We start from the raw sequence: 25,788 nt of genomic DNA on the forward strand, positions 1-25,788 counted from the left end.
CTTCACCAACAGTGCACCAACATTTTCACCACTTTTTCCCTAAGACATTTAAAGTCTCTTCACACACAACCCAGACTTTTCTCGGTGTTGCAGCACCAGTACATACAATGTGTGTAATGACCGAGGTGTAGATTTAATGAACACAAGGATGCTCGGACTCAAGCTGTGGCATAAAGAGAGAGGGTTTCACACAGGCTACAGCCGCTCGCCGCCCGACCGCACACAGCAACAATTTTCACTCCTTCCGTAGCCCATGAAAGAGCGTTCTATTGTAAACACTGCATCTTTCAAGCTGCGTCCCGTCCCGCAGCTGAAGCCCTGAGCTGCAAAGGTCGGGACGGCTGTAAATCTGAGGGACTGGGGCAAAGTGAAGATCAACCCACTGCCTCGGCCATACGCTGGGAACCCCTGGAGCCCTCTGAGCCCCCGCTGCCCGCACAGGGACCGGGGCAGAGCGGTCCCCTCGCCGCGGCCCGGGGAGGGGGTGCCGGTGCCCGGGGGCTCGCTAGGGCCGGGGGGAGCGGAGCCAGGGGCCGGCGGGCACGCTGACAGCCCGGTCTCTTACCGGACTCCCCGGGGAGCCGCCGGTTCCCTCTTGGTCCCGGGAGCCGCCGCCACAGCAACAGGAAACGCCCCCGTGTCCCGGAAGGAAAAATGGGGACCGGGTGCGCCTGCGCGCCTCGGCACGGCCGGGCAGGGTCCGGGCCCCTCAGGGACAGCGCGGCCACAGGCGGCGACCCAGGGAGGGTTCACGGACACCATTGGTCTGCGCTTTCCCCTCAGGGAGGGCTCACGGACACAGCCTGAGCTTTCCCCTCAGAGAGGGCACAGGGACACGCTTGGCCCGTGTTTTCCCCTCGGAGAGGGCACAGGGACACGCTTGGCCCGTGTTTTCCCCTCGGACAGGACACAGGGACACGCTTGGCCCGTGTTTTCCCCTCAGAGAGGGCACAGGGACACCCTTGGCCCGTGTTTTCCCCTCAGAGAGGGCACAGGGACACCCTTAGCCCGTGTTTTCCCTGAGCACCTGCAGCCATGCCTGCTCCCCAGGGAGAGCACATGGCCACCCTTAGCCTGCTTCTTCCCTCGGGAAGAGCACATGCAGCCCTGACCCACGCTTTCCCTTCAGGGTGGGCACATGGCCACCCTTAGCCTGCCTTTTCCTTTAGGAAGGATAAGACTACCCACAGCCTCCCTGTTCTTTGAGGGAGGGTTCCTCAGGAGTGCCCTCCACATCATCCCTTGACTTCCTCATTCCTGTCATGGAGGAGACAGCCACTCCAGCTGCTCCTGACCCTCAGAGCCCCCTTTCATAGCTCTTGCTTTCCCCTCAGAGAGGGTAGATGTCTCCCCTGACCTGTCCTTTTCCCTCAGGGAGGGCGCATGGTCCTTCCAGCCCTGCCCTTTCCATCAGGGCAAGCAGAGCCACTCACAATTCTCAGTGTCCTTCAGCGAGGGTACATGGCCACCCATAGCCTGCTCCTTCCTCCTGCAGGGAGGGCACAGGGCCCCCAGCACATCTCCCTCACAGAGGGCATGAGCATCCTCAGCCTGTGCTTCATCCTCAGGGAGGGCACACAACCATCCCTTGCCTGCTCCTTCCTCCTGCAGGGAGGGCATGGCCACCCATAGCCTGCACTTTCCCTCAGGAAGGGCACATGGCCCCCAACCTGCACGTCCCCCTCAGGGACACCACGAGCATCCTCAGCCTGCACTTTCCCCTCAGGGAGGATACACGGCTGCCCAGAACCCATGACTTCTCTGAGGGAAGACACATGGCCCCCCAATCCTGGTTTCTCCTCAGGGAGCACACATGGTTCCTCCCAGGCTAAAGAGGCCCCTAACAGATGGGATGTGTCACCGCAGTGACATCTTCAGCAGGGCACTTCATGTGTGTTTGCACATCGCCTGGGACTTTAAATACATAATTTGTTATTGAAAGCCCAGTGGGATTTGCCAACCCAGCGTGGTGGAGTGTTTATGAACACCCTGCCAAGGCAAGGCTGCAGCGCCCAGAGGGCTGGCAGGTGCTGGCTTCCCTATCTGCCGCTCAACAGCAAGTGCCTGCCCAGGCCTCTGTCAGTGACCCCTGCACAGACAAACCATGAGGTCAAAGGGGAATTATCTTCCCTAGCAGGAGATCCACGCACTGACTCATAGAACCAAACTGCTTGCTGGAAAAAACACCTTTTCCCTGACACCACCAATAAGGTTTGATGTACTAGCACAGGGCTGCTGGAGTACTCGGTGCAGGCATGAAAACGGAAGAGCTCACCACCCAACTTCCCCTCCCGATTTTGCTCTGAGGATTTACAATACTGATCGAAAGTTTGCCATATTTTAAATCACACATAACCTACTTGCCTGTTGAGCTTGAAAACACAACGTACATGATTACAAAACAAACTTCGGTCTCAAAATCCACCCTACAGCTTTCCCGTGCTGCCACTGTTTGGGCTAGATATGTGATGAAATCCTGCCATGGGGCCAATGTGATCTCTGGTTTCCACGTTGCCACCTTTTTAATCGATTTTATTTTTATCTTTGTTTCATAGTTGCAAGCTTTTCTAAAATGTTCCCTTTTGTGCAGCTTCTCTACAGGACTGAGTACACTGAGGTCCAAGTTGTTTATTGGGGCCTGTCAGCACTACAGAGAAATGATCATTACATAAAGGGGTTTGGGGGTAAACAGCTGGCTGTCACTTGACTGATTAATCCTTAGGGACTTCAAACTTCGTGCTTTGCTGCAATATAAAAGCAAAGCATTGCAGATTGCCCAACTGCAGCTCATGGAGAGAACGTGCTGTGCTTGTGCGGCCTCAGGGCACTGCCACAAAATCAGTGCAAAACCTGGCACAGCAGCCAGCTCCAAGACTCCATAGCTTAGAGCTAAGGCTTGGATTGCAAAGAAGAAAAGAGTAGCAGCTGTCTAATCCTGTGTAATTCTGTAACAGCCAAAGATTTCTTGCTGAATGTCTTGGGTTGATTACTGTCCTTATGCATTTGTCAGCCCGAGTGTACAAGATCTTGAAGTTTTATCAGGGAAAGGAAGGAGCAGCATTTGGAGATGTTCCAGTTCAAGGTAGTACTTCCCAGACACAAAAAGAAGGTAAAAAGCAGAAAAGGGGAAGCACTGAGGATAGGATGTACTTTGGTTTCCTTTTCTAAGCCCTCTCGAGCTGGCTGAGCCAGCTCTCTGTCAGGACACGCAGCTCAGTCAGTGTTTTCTCTGCAAACAGCGCTGCAGCCGCTTTCACATTTGCTTCAGATCCTGTTCCATTGGCTCAGAACCATCTTAACCCACAGCCCGATGCAGCCACCATGGTTTTTCCTCTGTTTGTTTGGACTCCTGTCAGTAATAGTTTATTCCAAGTGGGACTCCCAGTCCATTTATCACTGTCATCATGTTACAGCAGCCAAACCTCTTTTCAACCCCCCCCCCCCCCCCCCCCCCCCCCCAAAAAACAGAAGATTTTTGGCAGCTCTGCCTCTCTATGGAAATGCAAAGTTCCAGGTTGCTTCCTGCATTTTGGATTCCTCAGAACTTTGTGTGGGCTGTGAACAGAAATTTCAGGATAGAAAATCAAGTAATTCCTCCTTATCATAAGCCAAAACTATCCTTCACCTATTAGCTTATTGGTACTGCACTGGGAATCCAAAAGCAAAGCCCTGCAGGCACAAGTGCTGAGTGAAAGGTGAATTTCACACCAAATGTCAAGTCTAAAGCAAAAGCTATTCTGGCGTCTCCTTGGCCATGGGTGGAGGATGTTTGCCTGACAAAATGTAGAAATCTGCATCCTCTCCCTTTCTTGTTGTGAGAAATGAAATGGTTTTCCAAACCTCTTTCACAATGAGTCTTAAATAAATCCTAGAGACCAGTTGTTACAGCAACCAGTTAGAGATCAGCCAGTGCACTGAAGCAGCCAGCAAGGGTTGGCCTAGGGCAGGTGGACAGTCCAGCACAGTCTGCATTGTTCAGATTCATAAAACTGAGCACCTTGTCTTGAAGAAGAGGAGTTTGTCTAAAGCCTGCTAAACTTTGGTTGCAGCTATAGGTTTCCTTGGAAGAGGATGGTCAATCTGACACCCCTGTGGGGGCCTGGGCTCTGTCTTTCCCATGAATTGATAGAGATTGACTGTCAACTAAAGGTGTGGAAGACCCACCTTTATCCCAGTGCTCAAGGGAAGCAATCCTCCTTCCATCTGTATTCCACAGCATATCCCTGGCTCGCCTCCACGGCACAGCCTGCTTGGAGAGCTCTCCTCCTGTCAGGGCTTCCCTGGGACTCATCTAACTCTTGTTGCATAAACTCTGGAAGCATGTTTATAAGAGAGGATTAATTTAGGCACAGAACCTTCTCCACCCATGATAGCAAAGGCTCAAGAGGAGCTTTCTCATTTCCAGGTGAACTATAAACCCAGAGACTCACAGCTCATAGTTTACGTAACAGCAGAGTTTGGGTGGCCACTGTTGTTGAGATCCCTGTGACTGCAATCATTGCTCTTTGTTTTTCTTCCCTACCAGGCTCCTAACTGCACATCTGTGAGCTGCAGAGACTCTCCTGAATCTCTGCTCTCGCCACACAGCACAGCATTCTTCTCCCCTAGGAGACTGTGTTGTGTGGGGTGAGGATAGATGGGAGGACTCAGTGGGAGAGAGAAAGGAGTTACCATGTACCAGGCTATCCAAGCTGCCCACTTTCTTCACAGCTCACACTCATGTTTCTAGCAGAACAATGTTTTTTTGTTCTGACTTAAATGCAGAATTCCTCCTGCTGCTAGCATTGCTAATAAGAAGAGCTCTCGCTCCTCCAGCTCATCATAGCCATGGAAGTCACCAGAGCTTTTGTGTCGACTGGACAGTGAAAAGACCTCAGGGTTGCAATCATTCTTCCATCCTTCCTCCCCCTTCAGCTTATTCCTTTCTTTAACCACCATCTTTTCCTGTGTTTTCCACGAGCCCGTTTTGCCTTGGACCACGTGGTGGTGCTGCAGTTAAAAAATACCACGGGGACGACAACAGCAACAGCAGCACCTGACCAGCGATGGGCCGAGGGCTGGCCGGGGACCAAGGCAAGGGGATGGTCAAATGTGAGTTCACGAGGAGAAAACAAGAGGCGCAGCCAAATGTCCTCACATCCTGGCAGCAGCCACGGCTCAGGCTGAGCCTGACAGAACTGCTCACACTTCTGAAAAGTAGGTCTGCTGCTCCTGCTTCCCGGTGGCCCCGGAGCTTGCTGTTCCAGAGCTCTATCAGGGACTAACCAAGAGACCACACACTGCTCCGAGCTGCGGTAATGGGAGCTGCTGGTATCAACTACCAGTTCAGCAGCATCTCGCAAAGATTTCAGCCCAGCATCATCCAAATATAGGCACTCTCAGACCATCATCTGTCACACCACAAGTCCCAGCCCAGCTCTCACCACAGACAGGCCGTTAATTTGAATGGACCCCGCCCGATTGTTCAGCCTCGGTTCAAGCCACTGCGAAGGGAACATTACAAAACAAGCTGTGCTGTTCTACCACCTGCATTGGCCTGTGCAGCCAAGAGCCAAAGGAGATGTGACAGAGTCCCAAACACAAACCAGTGCCTCAGCCACCTTGGAGTTTTTCTCCTGAATGTTCACAAGACAAAACAGAGATTCCTCAAGGAAGGACTGGGAAACGAGGTGAAAGTTACCATAACTCATGTCCAGTCCCTGTGTATTTATGATGGACAAACCATGCTGAGCCACACTCTCGCTTCAACAGCTAGCTCCAACTCCAGATCACAGATCTCCATAGGGTTGTCCAGAGGATAATCACTCACACTAAATGTTCTCAGAGTTCCCAAGACCATATGGAGCGTGGCTCCATGCTCATGGGTATCAAGAGCTGTCTTTATCCTCCCAGATTAATGTATTTTTGTAAAGCAGCGTGCAGGACTGCAAACAGAGCCTCTGGCTGGAAGAGTCCTCACAAAGGAATGTCACAGGAATGACAAGGCACAACTCTGCCTCCTCCTGTGTTATCTAGGTTCTCTCTAAATATCTGCAAAGCTCTTATTCAGCTCCCTGCTTCCTACCTTTTGCTGTGATGCCTGAAAAATGCTCACTAATAGCCAGCTCTGTGCCCCTTTTCAATTTCCCTCCAGCTGCCCTGAAGGGAAAATATATTTCTCACCACACATGTCCGAGGGCAATCAGTCCCTTTATGCCCCAGAAAGGTTTTACTGACCTTAAGAGCCTCTGAGAGAGTGAGCATTGCTTGAGGGTACAGGGTGGAGAAAGAGTGCAATCCTTTCATTTCCAGAAAATTTTCTCTGCCCACAGACAATCCCTTGGGAATTAAAACATTCTTCAGTGCCCTGAGTACCTGCCCCAAAGAGGAGGGACAGGGTTTGTCAGCCAAAGTCATGCCACAAAGGATGCAGTGGGAGAAGAGAGGCCCATGCATGCTGGCACTACTTAGAGCTGAAAAGCAACAGCCTCACCCATGCACGTCCTGGGAGGCAACATTTGACTTTTTGTTAGTTAATAAAATTTTGGTGCTCTAGAAACCCCTAGAAATGCCCATCCACAGGGCAGATGCTGAGCTGAGATATCACTGCAGCTGTGAAAAACAACCTAAAAGATCCAGCTACACTCAAGCAGTTGGGGTATTTGTTCAGGCAAAGCAGAACTTAATGATAAAAAAAAAAAATTAGTAAAAGAGAAGTTGACCTAGAACCCTCCTTGGGGGAAAGGGGCAGGAAGTGGTCAAGTGGCCAAAGAAAATGAGGATAAATTATTGCCAGGCAGGATTCAGAGATCATTCAGACTATTTGGAGAAACAACCAAGGCAGGCCAAGCAGAGTGGTGGGGTAGAGTCGAGCCAGGCAGAGAAGTGAAGCAGTCCAGGGGCTGGTTTAGGCAGGAGAACGGCCTGGGCTGGAGAGCAGGCAGGGAGCACAGGCTGGGGCAGAGCCAGGCAGTGACAGCCATACTCACTCAGGCACTGCAGACCACTTTTATTCCCAAGAGGTTTGGCACACAGTGAGCAGCTGGTGCAACTGGAGAAAACCCCTGGCACAAGCTGGTGCCCATTGATATCTTTACACCTCTCTTTTGTCTCCTTTGTCTCTTTCTCCTTCTCTCTCTCCTTGACTTGTTCTTTGTTCTTACCCTGGAAGGAGAGAAGAACACAGTTCAGTTACAAGCTTTGCCCTGCCCACACATTCCTTTCCCCACTGGTACAAAGGAGCAGAGAGCTGCTGGGCAGCAGGTACAGTGGGATGGCAGTGCTTTTCCCAAATGCCTTCCAAAGGCTTGGGCCAGTGCCTCTAATCTAAGTCCATTGTGGTGAAGGGCAGGTCACACTTGGTTGTCCCTCTGCAGGCTCCTCCTGCCACAGAGTCATTCAGGCAGTCACCCAACCAAGGCACTCTAGCTGCTGTGCACAAGGCAGCATAAGAGCATCCAGAACGTGCCCTGGAGCAAGGAGGGTTGGAATTCAGGGATCACTCAGTCCCACGAACTACTACTACTTTAGGAGTCACAGGACATCTGCTGACCAACATAGAGGCCTCAGCCATCCAAAAACAATCCAGCTAACTGTTCCCTATGGTCAGATCCCCTTTCCTACTTGAAGAATTCAACAATTCCTTCCACAAATTCAGCATCTCTCTCACACCTTATCCTTCTGCCAGGATCCAGTGACTCGGCTCCGCAGGGAACTCAGACGTCGCATCACCTTTGTGCCTTTCTCTGCTTTATCACTCTTCCCACTGTCCTCATTTCTAAAAGGAGACCAAAATATCTTAAAAAAGGGAGAATTCACTGAGCAAGCCCATCTTAGGGAGATCACTGATGAAGTTCATTGAAGCATTACTTTAGGACCCCAAGTGTGAGCTTTCCATCTCCTGAAGGATCTGTTTTTGCATCAGCCATTTATTAATGAGACACCTGGAAATAAGGAACTGAACTTTCATGTGTGCAGGTATTGTTCAGTGCCAAACTCCTGGCTGAACCCCTGCAGATACCAGTGTCCTGAACACAGGATTAGTGGGGCAGCAGGTCTCAGATGAAGGGGAGTCAAAATCAGTTTGCTCTCAGAACACAAAGTGTCACCCACTGTCTCACTTACTCATTAGACAGGAACTCAAACCAAGTGAGGTTCTGCTGGGAAGAATCGCTGCCCTCTTGCACACAAGCTCTCTGCTTCACCCTGGGCAGGGAAAAGGCATCAGACACAGCAAAGAACACAAGAGCAGAACTTCTGGGTCAGCTGAAACTCTCATTTTCTAGATGGGGCAGGAACAGTTTTAGAGTTACCAAGAAGGTACGTGAAAAGCCCCTCCTTGCAATTCTACCCTGGTTTCATTGGAATAAATCAGTGTTTCTGCTGTCCTGGGGATTTGCCCCTCAAGGGAACCAAGTGTCCTTTGCCAGGTATGTCTTAGGCAGACCTGTGACCTCCCCACACATCCCTGTCTCCCAGACACACTTACCCATGGTAATGTTTCAGCTCCTGAAGTACCTTCTGGACAATTAACCTACCAAGGATGGGGCAAGAGAAAAGCAAGGGATTAGAAAATATCCTTTCACAGACATTCTGCATCCCACAAAGCCTCAGGTGCTGGTTTATAACCAACTGCTCAGCTGTGCCCCAGCACAGGGTGGGATCTCCTTTGTTGTTGCATCCCCAGTAGCTCAGATACACTCAAAATTCTCCCTCATCTGAAACCAGCCAGGACTGACAATACCTACACATGGTCTGGGGACACGTGGTCCTTCTCCAGCATCTCCAGGGCAGGGGGTTCAACACCTGGAACACAAAACACTCTCAGCAGGGATCCTGGCTTGCCTTTGCAGAGCACCACCTTGCAATCTAGGCAACTGGACCCTGTTAATCTTGCTAGGCTCCCAGTCCATCTTTATTGGCAAGGAAGAAATGCCAGGAGCAGTTAGAGAAGGAGATTCTGTTCTACATTTCTGTGAGGAAAGTGAAGGCTACATCACCTTTCTGTTACCCCTCCCCTCCCCAGTCTGTATTATATTTGCTGCTGAGGGTCCTGCTTGCAGTAGGGTAGGAGCTAGTACCACCCCAGAACCCTTCCTCATGACAGCCTGCTTCCCCTCTGCTTCCCAGCCTCTGAAATACATTTCTCTCTGGGGTAATCCTCACAGGTGGGACTTGATTAGGGAATGATCAGTGCACCAGCCCCAGGGAGGTTATGGGTCAATGTGTCACTGGGGATGGGCATGTCTGAGCTGACACTGCACAGCTAGCCAGGGCCAGACTCAGAACCAGCTTGGCTTTGTATTTCAGGAGCTCTTGGGACCATGTGGAAGGGAAAACAGAGGCTGTCCATTCTTCTGGAGGCTATAGCTCCAGTTTTTTATCTTCTTAATTGCACCTTGAACCCATGTAATGGCATAAAGTCTTACCAACCTTCCACAGCTGGAAGAGCAGTGTTGAAACTGTGAGGTATCTGGGGGGAGGCAATGGTCTCACAGGCTGATGGGACAGACTTGGACCTCAGTCTCTTCCCGTTGCTGACACATTTCTGGAGAGGTAAAAAGTCACATAAATCTTTGGTGCTTTGTGCACCAAGGAAGCCTCCATCATGGTTGATTCCTCCCCCTTTCCCTCTTGTTTTGTCAGGGTTGTGATGCAGGACAGCATTAGGCCCAGCTGTTTGTTGGCTGCAGGAAGGCTGGAGCAAGTGACACTTGTGCCTGAAACCCTCTTATGCACTTCTCACTTTTACTGGACATGTAGCACCATGATGTAATTGTCCTTTTAATATTAATTGAGTCTAAAGTCATTCCCCAGAGCAGAGCAGTGTGTGTGGCGGGGGGGGTTGGGATGTGTGACACTGCTGTCTTCAACTACCTGACAGAGGATTAGAGAGAGGATAGGACCAGACTCTTCTTAGAGCTGCAGTGACAGGACAAGAGCCAACAGGCACAAGGGAAGGGAAATTCCAGCTAAATATATGGGAAAAGAGGGCTGGCTGTACTACAGGCAGCTCCCAGGGCCTTTATCCCACAGGATGGGGCAGTTTATCTGAAAAAGCCCATCCTTGCTGAGATTTCTGCAGACCTCCTGGTTCCATGCTGGCATTGAAGGAGTCCAGCCTGCAGCTGACACCTCTTTATGCTGCTTTCTGCACCTCCAGCTTGCCCTGCTGCCCCCATGCCCAACCCTCCACACTCACCACCTCCTGCAAGCTGGGGCTGGTCACAAGATCTGGGTGCAGTGGCTCTATCTCCACTTTGATCACTGTGCCACCCTGGCTGCTGCTCCAGGTTCCCCGTTCCCCTTTGGGCAGCTGAAGGGACATGTGAGGCTGGAGGCAGGACTGGCTCCTCTTCTCCACATCATCCTGCTCTGGGTCACTGCCCAGCTCTGTGACATCCAGGCTGAACCTAAGCAGGGGACAGGAAGAATTCTCAGAGCAGACCTGACACACTGTGCCCGGCATGGCATAGCCCTTGCAATGTCCCTGGCTGGGTGGTCCTAACAAGCTCATGCAGATGGGACAAGGAGGGTCCCCACAGCAGGCATGTGGGAGAGGAAATGACAGGAGGCATCAGCCTGGACACCAAGTCCTGAGCCTGTTAAAAACAGCTTCTCTGGCTGCCACCAGTGAGTCCCCAGCTCCCTGGTCACCCGGGATGTTTAGTGCTGGATGGCTCACACTGATCTCTTAGCAACCCTTGAGACTTTGCAGCCACCCTGTCAGCAGCCTATCCTGCCAGCCACAGAGGTGCTGCCCTGTCAGCTGCCATCCAGGAAAGTCCCTCTGGGCATTTAGAAGTGGCAGATGATGTTGTTTATCACAACACCACTGTGGCATCATGCCATAAATCCTGCTCCCACCAGGGCCCAGATTTGAGGAAGGAAAAAAATTATTTTCTAGGAAATGAGAGGTGGACCAGCTCCCTCAGTGCCTCACACTGTCCTGCACACCAAGCACTGTTGCAGTGACAACAACACAGGAGCAAAATGATGGATAAAGCTCAGTGGAAAATCTTAGTCTCTGTATGGGTTGCGTCTGCAGATCACTGTCACTTCATTCCTGCTGCCACAGGCAGGCTTCAGGAAGTGTTTGCTTAGGGAACAGTGGGGTGTATTCCCCTTCCCTGGCCTCCTGCTCACACGTGCTTCATCACCCAGTGAGGGTACAGAACGTGTCCCTGACACCAACGGCCACTCTGTGCCACCGTTACTCATGTGCCTGTTACGGCACAAACTGTGAATGATCCATGGCACATGGGACAACAATAGGTCTGAGAAACAAAGTCTGAGCTTGATAAAGGACTGCCAAGATTTCAGGCTGAGATAATTGTAGGGTACCGTATAAGGAGGAGAGATAGAAATAGTCCTTGCTGGCTTGCACCTAAATCCCAGTCAGCTGGGAGATCAATACATTTGTCAGCAGGGAAAGCATTCCTGGAGGAACCTGGAGCTCAAGGCATTCATGTGGCAGGAGCAGAGGATCTCAGGAATGCTAGGCCTGACTCTGCTCCCAGCCAGAGCTCAGCACTGTGCTACAAACACAACCTCCTCTGCAGCCACATGGAGGGCAGAGAGCTGGAGGACAGCACAGTGCTTGCAGGCACAGGCCTCACCAAGTCAACTCACAGACCAGAAGAAAAAAGGATTTGACAGAGCTCTCTTAATCCCTCTTTGATGGGAAAAATTCCCTTTCAGCCAGAGGATGGAGGTCATCAGGGCAACTGATACTGCTCAAGATTCTCTCCAGACAGAAAAGGGTGATCCTCTTCCCGGCCCCAACACCAGGAAAAGAGGATCTTCCTACTTCCAAGGAGACATTAAAGCCTCTTGCTGCCCTAGCACTTCCTATTCCACATCCCACCCAACATGAGCAGTGGGTGTCCAGCTGCTCTGGCAGATGTTGACAGGCGAGGGAGACCACCCAGCAGCATCTGGAGCTGCAGGCAGTGTGATCTTCAGCCTCACACCTCCAGTGCATTGTGTACATCAAATACCACTCACAGTCCTGCCATACCTGCGCCTGCAGTCCATGGGTGACAGAGGGCTCTCCCAGCTGTGCCTCCGGGACGTGGACATAGATCTCACCAGTGTGGGGAAGGAATCCTGGGCCTCCTGCAGGTCCAGGTCGTTGTCTGCCTCTGCAGGATGCTCAGAAGTGCTGGGACCATCACCTGGCACCGCTGCACAAGAGCACAGATGGCCTTTGTTCAGAAAACGACAGTCAGCCTCGCCATAACGTTCTGAGCAGGAAACAGGATTGGAAAAAGCAACATCCACAGACAGTTTGCTTAGAGCCCTTGGTCTCTCTTCCAATGAGTGAAGGGCAGACACAGTCTGGGATCCTTGCTCTGGCTGTGCTGCCATGTCTGGTGCTGTTTTGGCAGACGGCAGGCTCAGGAGTCCCAGATCTTTGTAATACTCCGTGCCGTGGAGAGCAGAGTCTGAGAGGAGATCCTCCGTGCTGCTGTGCAAGTCTGCTGCTGGCACATCCAGCTCTGTGGAAGATGAGTCCTCCTGCAAAGGCAGCACAAATCCTGTCAGAGCCTCACACCAGCCCTGCAAAGGGGATGGCTCCTGTGCAGAAATTGGGGTGCAGAGCAGGGCCAGACTTGCAAGTGACTTTCTAATAATCACCCTCCCCTGCTGTCCCTCACAGCAACATAACCTTGCATTCCTTGACAATCTGGATCAGTACCATTTTCCCCCATTTCTACTCCACCACAAACCCCTCTGGATATGGTGCTGACCACCCAGTTTGCTGTCCCTGACCTCTGCCTTGCAAAGTGGTAGCAGAAGGAAAGAGGACACTTGCCTTCTCCTCAGCCATGCTGCTGCAGAAGGAATCATCCTCAGCGATCAGGGATGGGAGGAAGCTTTTGGGGGTGGGATACTCCAAGGAAGGGCTGTGGTGATCAGTGAATTCCTGTAAGCATGGCTTGCAGTCGGATCCTGCAAGACAGAGAAGGTCTCAGCAGGTAACAAGCCATATGGGAGGATGGAAAACCAGCTGCACACCTACAGGTAACATCAGGCAGCACTGAAATGCTCCACATGCCCTCTGCTCCTTCACAGACAGGCAGCGCCAGGCAATCTCCAGACCACAGCAGCCATGATCCTGTAGAAACCTGGTGCAGGGATTTCCTGCCAGCAGAAACCTCATCCCTATAGCACGTGCAAAGGGACAGACCAGGTTTGCACTGTCCTAGCCAGACCCTCATAGGGTGTTCTATGCTGCAGAGGCTTTTCCACAGTACAAGGATTAAGCACATTTTTATGTCTGTTATTGACATTATGGACCTTTGAATCAGAAATCCAGGAATAAAAATACTGATGGTACTTTTATTTTCATCCATGAGGAATAAAGTACACCTGGGTGGGTGGATAATAAAGGATACTGGGAGGCAAACTGGTGGCTACAGACAACACTGAATATGCAAAGCAATATGCAGAGCAATACCAGGAGCACATAATTCTCCTGGCTCCAGATCACTCCTCTGGATTTTCCCCAGGCAGGAGTGTGAACCTGAATGTGCTTATACCATCTGATAACTCATTGAGAAACCAAAGGTCTGGATGTGTTTTGTGGTACAATAGATGGTCCAGCTGACTGAAGCACATTCCTGTGGAGAGAGACACATTGTAAACCTTAGCCACAATTCCTGAACCATGGCATGACTCACTGAGACTTTTTATTCCTTCGAGACACACACAGCTGAGGCAAAGGGAAAAAAGCCAGGCTGCTGGCTGAAGCACTGTGGTGGATCTCTGAAGATGCAGAGAACAGCAAGACTGTAAGCAGCCATATCTATCCAATGGGAAGAACCAGCAGGAAACTGATAGAAACCCATCACACTCCAGCAAAAATCAAGCATAAAAACATTAATGTAAGGAAGACATTGTTTAAAAAAAGAAAAAAACACTCTTGGAAAGCTCACATCCTGCTGTGGATTATAAAGCTACACAATTCAGCCAGGATTTGTGTGGTGCCAACTAAAAAAAGGCAGCAAACGTGAGGGAGAGTTTGGAGGTTTGTTCCTTGGATCCTGCTGCACACTGCAGATGCCAGATTTTCTGTTTTAAGGAGCATTTGGTGTGTCCAAATGTCTGTGATGGTTTCAAGTGAAGGACTATAAATAATATAGAAAGAAAACACTTCTGAAGGCACTATTTTGATTAAGGGGTTTCTAGCTACAAGACCAGGGAAAATTTGAAACAGGCTTTTTAGCAAGGCTGTAAAATTCACTTCACATGACATTTTTAATGAATAGACCAATTCTTACCCAGGATGTCCCTGAGCCGCATCTGCAACTGGCAGAGATTTAGTGAGCTATTAAACAACACCTTTTGCTTTTCTCAGTGCACCTGGATTCAGCTTACAATCAAAAATCATAATTTTGAAGTGAATACACCCTTGAACCAGCGCAGATTTCGGCATGAACTTGTAGGAAACAGCAGCCAATGCTCTTGGCGGGCAGTGAAAACAACTGAAGCCTTGAAACAGGCTGGGATGATGGCTAAGGTAGAATGGACCCATGAGGAGCAACCAGGAGGTGGGGAGCATCCCAGAGAGGCCAGGACAGATGGTGCTTCCCCTCATATAAATCCAAGGAAGGAAGAAAAAGGAGATTTCCTGCTCTTGCCATCCCTTCAACAGTGAACTGTCCACAAGGAAAGCAGCAGGGCCCTGGGAGGCAGCAGGAGCTGACAGGGGCTGTGTCCTGACAGAGGCCAGAGCCCTGGACTGAAGGTTTAGCTAAAACAAGGATTTTTTTCCTCCCAAGCAGTGTCCAGCCATCACACCAAGGCTACTCCGGTCCTGCACCAAGCTCCATGCAGCCTTAAAGTGGATCTCTGGAACAGAGTCAGCTCCTCAGAGGCCTGGAAAATATTCCCTGTGCTCTGCCTGTGCCATACAGGGCTCAGGATTTGGCCAAGGCATAGGCTGCAGTCAACAGACCCAGTCCAGACCCACCAAAGGACTTAAATCCTCCTCAGAGGCTTCAGACACTCGGTTCAACACGCGATAAATCAGAGGCGCCGCGAGCCCGGGGTCGGGGCAGCGGCACGTGGAGCACATGGGGACACCATTTTAGGCAATGTGTGAGCACCAGCCATGGGTTCCCACTGCAGACGCTGGGCTGGCACCGTGCATGGAGCAGGCGCTTGGGCAAGGGGGTGATGGAGGAGCTCATGGGGAAAAACGCCTTCAGGTTTCAGGCTGTGGGATGATGGGCGAGGAAGTTCGAGCATGGAGCACACATAGGAAGGAGGCAGGTCTGGGGGGCTGTGAGCATCCCCATATCAATGATCAAGGTGGTCACAAATGTGTCAGCAGGTGTGGCAAGCTCTGGAGCAGCTTGAGTCTCCGTGTTCTGCCCTCGAGCCTGTCTGGAAGGACCCAGGCTCTGGCAGACAGCAGCAGTCACCTTTCCTCAGCTGAAGCTGGTGATGGGATAACAAAATGACACTTTCAAGAACAAATGCTGTTTGCTTTAGGAGAACATTAAGCAGATTAGGTATTGCAGTTGCTTAATTCGTCTCTGGCTGGAAACCATAAAAGGTTATTGCTGCAGGGAGCAGCCTCCTCAGAGGAATTCCCAGGGCAGAGCTGGAGAGGAAGCATCGCTTACTGTGCTGGGATGGTTCCTGCACTTTGCCAGAGCTTCCCACGGGTGAAACATGATGACTCTGGACTGCTGCGTGGGGAGGAAGGAAGCAGTGACAGGCATCCACAGCATGTGACAGTCTGGGATGGTCTCAGGGTGTTTGATGCTGTGGGGACAGCAGGATCAGCTGGCTGAGCTGCTCTGGCTCAAGGAAGAAGGCTTCATGCTGTTCTAACCGTGCCCAAGGCCACTGGGATCCCAACAGAGATTTTCATAATTCCAACCCAGACCTCCAGTCAAACTCTCCCTCCTGTAACTTACTGTGCTGTTTTCCCTCAGACAGGCTGGTCACTACAGCTGCACCCACAAGTGTCACAGCAGGTGACAGCACCAGAGCAGCCAGCACTGGAACAGGCCCTGCCACCAGTGTCCCATCCTCACCTGCCTGTCCCTTGGCTTGGTGCAGGATGATGCATGTCCTCAAGTGACCCTGGAGCCAGGCTGGCGCTGGGAGGGGACGTGTCAGAGGAAGACATGGATGTGAACTCTGGCCACACCAGTCACATCCTCCAACATCAAACACTGTCTGCATTCCCACTGGGGAAAGACCACACCAAATGTGGCAGAACAAAGGCACTGGGCAGCTCTGCTCCATGAAACAATCTCAGGAGGAAGGAAAGACAAGAACATCTGGGCATTTCCCAGCAGTCAGGAATAGAGATGGTTGGGAAACCATGGAGAGCATCACAGACAAGAAATAAAAATGATTCCATCTTCCCCTGACCCACCCCTGCCCTCCTGGCCCCACACCAACTGCCCTTCACTTATCCTGTTGCAAGGTGTCCAGAGCTATAGGGAAAAACCTCTGGAAAGCAAGTGCTGAACTCCCTGTGCCAAGATGGGCTGAAGTGCCATCCCTCGCCTGGCATGGGCCCCTCATGGCCAGCACTGGCAGTGGTGGGGATTGGCTCTGGGCAGGACAGGGGAAGATAAGCTGTCCCACACTGTAACACACTGTACAGAGCCACTTCCTTATCACAGCCTGGGGCCAGGCTCCTGGGTACGGAGGGCAGAGGAGCAGGGAGCCAGGACTGTTCTCTGCTGTCTCTCAGCTGAAGGGTCTCAGCAGGGCTGAGAGGGGTTTGCAGCCCCTTGGATTCCCTCCAAGTCACTGTGCAGGTTCCTGCTCCAGGGGGCACTGAGGGAAGGGCCCACATGGACCAGTGAGTGCCACACTCCAGCACATCAGTGTGGGAGAGGGGCTAAGTGAGACCCGAGCATTTTCTGCCCAAGCACAAGCCCCAAGAGGACAAGCTGCTCTACAAATACTGCTGAAGGGAGTACTTGCTGTACCCAGACCCTCTCCACAGCAGTCAGTGCTTGGCAGCACCGTGAGTCTGATTCATTTGTTAGGGAAATGAGCCCACCTGAGCCTTCCCAGTCAGCCCACAACCCCCCAACAGGCATGGCAGTGGGGAGGCTGGAGCAGGGTGTCCAGCTGGTGCTTACCACACCTCACAGCCTGCAGGACCCCCTGTCTCCTGCTCTGAATTAACCTTCCCTCCACTGTTCAGTTTGAATCTTGGTCTTCTGCACAACCACACCACATGAGAACTGGGAGGGGAATAATGAAGGAAAAAGAGGAGCAGGAGCTCTGATGCAGCAGTTAAAGGTAGCCAAAAGCACCAGCCTGAAGGCAGTGTTTGCTCACAAGGACACAACAAGTGGCTGGCTCCTCCAGGGCTGCTAATGTCCTGCTTCCCAGGGCTCTCACTTCCCTCTTTCCAAGTCACGGCACTGCATGCAGAAATGAGGCCAGTTCACACCAGTTGCTGCCATTTCCCACCCCTGGTGCTGGACACAGTGAAGCCCAGCCAGGGCCACCCAAATCGCCAGGGCTCCGGACATGGGGGCTCTGCTCATCAGCCCTCACTGAAAGACTGAAGGAATCTTTTCCCCCACATCTGCTCAAACACCAAACTGTGGCCAGGCAGCGTGCAGAGACAGCTGTCTGCAAGCACCAGGACTCCAGCTCACTGCCAGCCACGAAACAAACTTATTACAAAACCAAAAGGCTGATATTTAACCCATTACCAAGCTCCTGGAGGCAATTATATGCCTTAAAAAGAAGATTAAATGGAAGGAAAAGTGTTAACCACCACTTAAGGCAGTGTCCCCTGCAGGGAGGAGCAGAGGGCACCTCAAAACAAGCTCTGCCTGAGCCCCCAGGGTTCTCTCGTACCTGCTCAGTCCAGGACAAGCTGTCCCTACCACAGCCCAGCTCCCACCACAGCTCAGCCCCCTGTCCCCACAGGCCATTACCTCGCTTAAAGGACCATCTCTTCTTCCAGCGCTTGGAAAACGATGGCCAGGAGTGGTTGAGCAGCGAGTCTGACATTTGGGAGCCCCGTGCAAGGTTGAGCCCCAAGCAGGAGACGCCAGCACGGAGCACAGCAGAGCTCAGCGCGCTCTAAGGCAGCACTGCAGGCTGCAGCCCAGGGGCTGCCAAGGGGGGAGTGGAGAAGCCAAGTGTTTTGTCAGAAGTATCAGCTGATGGAAGCTGTAGCCAGAGAGAAATTCCTGGTCCCTGGTGTTCCCACCTGTGTGGCAGGTCCTACAGCTGGGCCTGGGGATTAGTGGCCTCTGAGCACACACAGCCCCCGAGTGCTGCTTGAGGCTTGCAGACAGAAACAGAAAACAAGCTGTTAACACACCACAGCCCCTTGGCCCTCTGCCAAATCCTCCCTGCTCCACTCATGGCTGTGAGCATGACAGACCATCACCTTTCAGGCACTATTTCTCACCTGGCTAAGTCACCTTCACCTTCATTGAAGGGTCAGAGTTGATACTTACAGGGCTTGATGTCTTTGCAACATTTATGCAGGCTCACTATTTACAGTTTTTTCCTCATTTTCAAGTGCTGTGGCAGAGCCTCTGCAAGGGACAGCAGGAGACCCCATCCACCCACAACATCAGCATCATCCTGCAGCTCACAGCAAGTCCCAGTCCCCTGGCAAGGGCGTTTCTCCAAGCCCTCCTCAGCTCTCCCACACAGGGAGGCAGGTGGGGGTAATCTCAAACTGCCCCAAGAGACCCAACTCCCTACCCTCCAAGCCCACTGTTCCCATTTGGCACTAGCCCCACAGGCCACACAGGCTCCAAACTTTGCTCCCAATCCCTCAATTAGGCTGAAGAAGCCAGGTTTTACCCCAGTGCAGCTGCTGGGCTCTGGGGCTAGACCAAAACTCCTCCCTGCTGTTCAGCTGATGCCTGTGGCCTTGCTGAGCAGAGCCCAGCCAGTTTGGGAATGACCACAGGTACCGCTACAGCTTGAAGCCTAGGCTGGGCAGGTGATACACAAATGCAGGAGTCAAAAAGCATTTTTCCTGCTTGGCCACAAACCCCAAAGTGTTACTTGCCCAGTACAGCCCTGTCTACATCCCCTTTCCCTGATAACACTGGGGACCAGCCCTGGAGTGGGCAGTCCAGAGTGCAATTTGGGGGTCCCAGGTATGGACCCCTCTTGTGCACACAGCCCAAGCCCAGCTGTGGGCAGTGCAAGGGTGTCTTTGCAAACATTCAGCTGTGGGACAGGAGCAGCAGGAGCCAAGAGCAGCACCCAAAGGGTGCCCAGCCAGCCCAGCCCTGCCCCAGAGCCCACCATGATGACATCTGGGGGTTAAATCCTGATCTCATCCCCTCCTCTTCACTCACAGCAGAGCAAAACCCCGTGTAGGCTGAGCCTCCCCAGCCCATGTTTTGCATTGAAGCTCGTGCAGGAGGGAGGCTGTACCAAACCCAGCGCTGGGACTTTTGGCTTCAAGACAAGCTGCTTCCTCACAAGGCCTTGAGGAAGGTGAGTGACAACCCCGCTGTTGTGGGATAGAGCTTGTGCAGAGCGACTTACCCTGAAGGCTGGAGGCATCTCTGTGGAGGGTTCCTCGTGCTCGCTCAGAGCCGGCAGCCCCAGCTCCTTGTCCAGCTGCTGGAGCAGAGCAAGAAGCGGAGCCTCGGCGGGGAAGCAGCGGCCATGAGGGCGGTTCGCTCAGGGGACCGCAGGCTCGGCCCTCTCACCGCTTCCCCTTTCCTGAGGCACAAACAAACCCCGCTCTCCCATTCTGCAGCTGCCGCCCCAGTGCCCCAGTGCTGCTCCCTCCCACCCTCACAGGGCTCTGGGCTCTGGAAGGGTCCAGCAAAGCCACCAGGAAGGCTGTGGAGCCCGAGGCAGCTATGCAGGGGCCCTGGGAGCCCTCAAGTCACGATGGCTGTGAGGAGCAGCTATTGCTGCAACTGCTTCCTGTTCCCTTCGGAGAAAACCCGCTGCGTGTGCCCCGAGAGCCCAGCACACCCAGGCCAGCCCTGGGCTCCTTGCACCACGGCTCATTAGCCTCCTACACATGGCTCCTCCTAACGAGCCCCTGGTCTTTGCTGTCGTGGTTTGCTTGACTCGAGGAGAAACAGGGACCCCAAAGCTCAGCAGGTCTGTCTGAAGTGAGAGCACGGCCCAGAAATGCCTGTACTGACCATGATCACTGAAGGGTCCCAGCAGGACTGAGGGGGGTTTGCAGCCCCTTGGATTCCCTCCAAGTCACTGTGCAGGTTCCTGCTCCAGGGGGCACTGAGGGAAGGGCCCACATGGACCAGTGAGTGCCACACTCCAGCACATCAGTGTGGGAGAGAGACCAAGACTTCAGCTCCAAGGCAGTGCCCCTGCCCTGCCCTTGGCCAGCAGACAGAGCCCCTGGCATGGTCCAGGGTTTTGTTGGCACAGCCATTCCCTCCTTCCCAATGAGCGAGCCCCGTGGACTGAGGCACACATGCTCCTCATCCCAGAGCCCCGAGCACTCCCCAGCCCCAGCCAAGCCCTAATCAGAACAAGAACCACTCACACTCCAATTACTCAAGAGACCGCAACTTTGGCAGCACTTAGAGCAGCAATTACCCTGTGCTCCAGGAAACCACAAGAGCAAAGAGGAATTAAGGTTTAATTTCTCTGAAGTCCACAAGAGCTTGATTAGCATCAGAGATCAGGGCATCTCCTGAACACCAGGCAGCTGCTCTGGCTGATGGGATGGTGAGTTGTCCTTGGCTCAAACAAGGATGAGTTCTTTTCCTCCTGCCACGTGTCTGACACAGCTTGGGGGCTGCTGAAGCTGAGCTGTGCCGGCAGCCTGGAGAGTGAAGAGTGATGAGGAATAATGGCACAAGGACTGTCCCAGCCTCAGCAGCCTCCAGAGAGGGAATGCAAACCTCCTGGGACAGCAAGTTCAAGTTTTGTGGCTTTGCTTATTTTTTGCATTTTAGGATCCCCAGAGAACAAGCCTGTGCCAGAAGAAGCAACTCCAAAACATCTTAAAATACAAGTTTGTTTATGATCATTGTCACAGTGAGAGAATTCTGGATAGGCTTACAAAAAGTGGCACTGGTGGGGCCTTGAGTGCTGTGTCCAGTTCTGGTTCTCTCACTGCAGAAAGAAGCTGAGGGGCTGGAGGGTGTCCAGAGAAGGAGCAGAGCTGGGGAAGGGGCTGGAGAGTCAGTCCTATGAGAGAGCTGGGAAAGGGGCTCAGCCTGGAGAGAAGGAGGCTCAGGGGGATCTCTGGGCTCTGCACAACTCCCTGACAGGAGGGGACAGCCCTAACCTCACTGGTGCAGCGGACCAGGAGAAACGAAACCAGGTTTTAGTTAGAAACCCCCCAGAGGGGCCTGGACAGGACAGGAGGCTCCTGGTGCACACCTGGACAGCAGCTCCACCACAGGACAGGGCTGGGGCTGATCCTCTGCCTCTGATGCTTTAAAACTGGCAGGGAGGAGTCTGCCCCCTCGGAGGAAACAGCACGTCCCTGCCCAGGAAATAACAGAATTACATCACAGAGCCACAGCTCCAGAAGGAATCCTGGCACCAAAGTTCACCCGATGGCATCAGAGGCATCGCCCCAGAGCCCCGAGGGGAGGACAGGCATCACCAGAGCCATCGGGTAGAGGAGTTCCACTGGCTTCACGCTACAAGCCTACAGTTGGTTGAGCTGTGGGTTGTGGTTTTTTTCCTTAACACCATTTATTTTGCAACTTATTTCAGGGTATGAATTTAGTGCTTTCTCCATGGCAAAGCAGCCTTCGGTGCTGCACAGACAGCAGACACAAAATGACAGTTATTCTTGGATAATTTATTCAGAATTTTAATATAAACAGCTAATTGTTCAATATTCTGACACACAGCAAAGATTTTTTTTTTTAGTATTTAAAGATTTTCTGTACATGTCACTGCTTGGCTCTTAGATACGACAACATTGAAAAATAAATCAAGGGGGGGAGGTTTTTTTCTCTTCCTTTTTTAAAAAAATCATGGCACATTTGATCCTTTATTTGGAACAAGAGGTATCTGCAGTACTATTTGTATTCTGGAACCTTAGATACGCAGAGGGAAAGGTGGGAGCAGCAAGAATGAACTGGGGAAAAAAAAATTAAAGCCCCAAGACTTCACAGAACATCACCTAACATGTAAGTGAAACTATCAGTGGTTTATTTAAGTGAAGCAGAGAGCGTTTGCTTTGGGCTGGGTTGGATGAAGCTGATGTCCAGATCCCCCATCCATGAGGGTCTTCAAATACAAACCACTTTTGATACTCCCAGAATAGAATAATTCCTCTAACTAAAGCAAAAGGTAATGCTTTTCCTGCTTAAATAACACTCTGCCTCTCTAGATTTAGAAGTGGCCTTTCTAAAATTCTCCATCAGTTTCCATGGGACTCAGTTTCAGGAAAAGACAGGAGATGGGATGGTGGAAGTGTTGGAATGCTGCTGGGACAGTCTGGATTTCCAGCTCAGAGCTCTCAGCTAAAGAGCCCTCAGCTCAAGATTTACTGGTGCTGCTGGGACTGACCAGGGGCTGGGGCTCAGCTAAGCAAGAGCCCACATTTAACCTCCACTGATGGTTCCTCTTTAGCTGCCAGGACTATTCCAGGTCCTCCCAGCCACCAGACCCTGTTCCCAAGGGATCTTTCTGGGCTGAGAAAGGCAACTATTTAACACCACCAGTTGGAACACTGGAGTGGGAACAAAACCACTACCAGGAACAGAATTTCTGGCTGATTGCAAATCTGTTGGCAAAAAAATAACAACACCATAGGAGTTAATACTAACTTTATTATACAATATTTAAAAAGTCGTTTCTCTACCTGTCCCCTTACAGCTTGCATTGTGCTGCAGTGAATTTACCCAAACTGCAAGAATAAGTGCTTCCTTCCAAGAAGGACAAGCAAGTTAATTTTAAAAAGAAATACACATTTAATGACAGCAGATTTTCTAAAAATGGTAACTTTAGAGTTGCTTTTCAACAGTCAGGTTCCTCCAAAAGTCAGCTGGATGATTGGCTTCACTCTTGTGATGCTCCTAACAAGGCTGAACACGTCGAGGCTTTACACTGACACTCACAGACAGAATCCAAGCAGAGGGAACACAGAGCCAAGCAGAAGGTAATAAAAAGACCAAATTCCATTAAGTTCATACAAATACCAAACTAATCTTATGTTGAATTTCACAAAGTAACTATTTCTTGATTCCAACCCACTCAGCAGTTCCTTTCCCTGGACCACAGGACACTCCGAGGGGCGGTGGCTCTTTGGGCAGGGCTGGGGTTCCTGCGAGTCCCCAGCTCCCAGAGGATCACAGGGTTCATCTGCAGTTCCGAGCTCCCTCCAGGCTCTGAGCCCATCCCACACGGATCACAGGAGCACCTGGCACAGCCTTGACAGTAAGGTTTTATGGCACAAAGATATTTTACATTCTGGCTTGTAAAACAAGGTTCCAGTCTTGGTAGGAGGAAGGGCCTGGGACACCTCAGGGTCCGTCTTCATGTCACAGTGGCTTTGAGAGGGAATTCGACTGCCTCCCTCCCTTCCTCCTCTCAACATCCTTCTCCCTCCTGTCATTTCCTATTTGCCTTCACCAAAGTCAGCTCAGTAACACAAGAAGCGACTTTGAGATTTTTTTTTTTCCAAAGAGATACCAACACTACTGCCAACAGACTAAAGTTAAGCAAAGTGTCCCATCACTGTAATACAAATTTAGGAGGAAAGAGATAAACTACCCATAAATTAAGAGTACCCTTTAGCAACCTAAAAGCACCCTCTTTCATAGCCACACAGCTGCTTCACCATCATCGCTGCAGCATGGTCTAGTTCCCATCACCTTTCCCAACCCAGTGCTGGCACACAGTTTACGTCTGAGCTCTTCTATTTTACAACACAATAGAGTATTTACAAGCAGCCAAGACAGACACGTTCCTAACCCAGCAGCCAAGCTTTGCAGCGCTGTGCTGGCCCTGGAGAGAAGTTCCAGATTGGCAAGATCCGTTCAGGAAGTGGCAATCGAGTTTAATGAGGAAACCTTTCTGAGAAACCCTTCCAGCCTCACACTTCAGACATTTTCTCTGTGAAAGCTCAGCTTCTTGCTCCTCCTGATTCACCAGAGTGAATTTCTGGCTATGTGGTGGTGCCAGACTGTGCCCAGGAGGCTCCAGCTGCTCCTGGACAGGCTGAGGGGTCCTGTCCTTCTGCCCCATGCTGAGAGCAGGGCATTCTCTGCCCACCAAGGACAGGAGCCAACCCTCCAACAAGTAGTAATGCAAGGAAAGAAAGAGCTTCCCACTGCTGGCTGCCCTCCTCCAGCCATCCCACCTGCTCTCCTGCACCAGTGGTTCCTCCTAAGCAGCAGCAAGTTTTGTGCTTCCACTGCAGCTGAGGAATTCTGCCCCATAAGGACGTGGCAGGAGCAAAGAGCAGCAGCCCCCCCAAAGGAAGGCTCAGCACAGCAGCCCAGGCAGCACCCCAGAGATTTCAATAGCACTTGAGTCTCCACTTGCAGGAATTCTCTGAGCAGTAATCAGCGAGATCCGAGTGAGGGATTTGGGCATCCCCAGGGTGAGGATCTTCCAGCAGCAGAGACCAAAGTGTCGGCTGTGAGCCTAGGAAGGATTTTCCAGCAGTGAGAGCTGGACTTCACGGGTGATGTTCATTTATTCTTCCCAATCCTACAGCTAAGTGTGATCTGTAACAGCAGCAACCACTAGTGTTATTTGTTTCACAGAGGAGAAACTCCTTACCCTCCCCACCGGTACCTTCCCTTCCCCTGGGCACAAGGCAGGAAGGATGAAAAACCTTCACACAGTGCTGGGGACAAACAATTGCTCCGTTTGGTGCAGGGTGAAGGTGACACTGAGCCATGGGAGGGGACTGCCTGTCCATGGAGCAGTTCCCTGGCTCGGCCATCCGAGTGTTCAAACCATGTGTTCTCACAGGGCCAACCAGTATCAACCGTGTGGAAAAGCCAGACCCAATACGAGGTTCCAATGTTCCTTCAGGTAAAAGATCTTCTATTACCACAGTTCTGATCACTGCCATTGGAAATGTTATCAAAGCAAGGGTGTGCTGGGGAAGGTTTGTTTCAGGAGGTCACTGGCAGGACCTTGGGTCATCTGTGCACAGCAAGAAGAGCAGTGACCAAGCCACCCCAATGCAACCCCACAGCAAGGGCTGGTCCCAGACCCTGCTCCAGGCTGGCACATGCTGATCCAGGAGGACGCAGCCTGCTCCTTTTAGGTCATGAGTTCACTAAAGTCCAAACATTTAAATGGCTGTTTTGTTGGTTTTTTCTTTCTTTTTTTTTTTTCTAAATCACAACAGAACTAAGGGATGAGATCAGATCCAAATTTGTAAATGGGTTCATTGGCCACTACTGTTCAGATTAGGGATCAACAGTGATGAGCCATTCTCCTTCCCATTCCCTTCATGAATGGTCCCTGGTATTGGAATCAGCTGATACTGATTTTCCCTGATCCACAATAGGTCCAGACCAGAATATTTAAACAGGTTTAGAGGTGCGCAGTATTAAAAAATATCCTTAAGAAACACTGAGGTAGACTGCACCAGAACAGGACAAAAATAATCCCACCACATCCACCTGCCAAGATTTTGCGGATACAAATTTACACATTCTGTGTGTTTAAGAAAACAAGTTGTTGCTTTTTTTTTACAGTGTTTTATATATTAAAATAAATAAAAAAATTCTAATAAGAAAAACTTCTCTTTCTTAGAAAAGTGTGAGAATATGTCTTCTTTCCTGCAGTGTAGTATAGAGCTGCTAAACAGTTACAACATTGTAAAGCAGAAGAAATGTAAACGAGGCCTTTTGAAATCCAAAG

The 25,788-nt window shown here is 51.4% G+C and overlaps 1 protein-coding gene across 1 annotated transcript in view; it reads right to left on the bottom strand.

Annotated features, from left to right (window-relative positions):
* The window catches only part of ARHGEF18 (Rho/Rac guanine nucleotide exchange factor 18), a 39,595-nt gene extending 27,523 nt beyond the window's left edge, over window positions 1–12,072 (bottom strand). Inside the window, exons 1-8 of the mRNA XM_062509967.1 lie at window positions 11,999–12,072; window positions 10,181–10,391; window positions 9,412–9,526; window positions 8,727–8,784; window positions 8,468–8,512; window positions 8,104–8,184; window positions 7,651–7,756; window positions 6,969–7,143 (exon numbers count right to left, since the gene is read on the bottom strand). Of these exons, the coding sequence (XP_062365951.1) occupies window positions 6,969–7,143; window positions 7,651–7,756; window positions 8,104–8,184; window positions 8,468–8,512; window positions 8,727–8,784; window positions 9,412–9,526; window positions 10,181–10,391; window positions 11,999–12,060 (853 nt within the window). The 5' untranslated portion in view covers window positions 12,061–12,072. The remainder of the gene's footprint in view (window positions 1–6,968; window positions 7,144–7,650; window positions 7,757–8,103; window positions 8,185–8,467; window positions 8,513–8,726; window positions 8,785–9,411; window positions 9,527–10,180; window positions 10,392–11,998) is intronic.
* Window positions 12,073–25,788: the final 13,716 nt, after the last annotated feature.

The sequence above is a fragment of the Cinclus cinclus genome, chromosome 28 (genome assembly GCF_963662255.1).
Source record: "Cinclus cinclus chromosome 28, bCinCin1.1, whole genome shotgun sequence".
Taxonomy (NCBI): domain Eukaryota; kingdom Metazoa; phylum Chordata; class Aves; order Passeriformes; family Cinclidae; genus Cinclus; species Cinclus cinclus.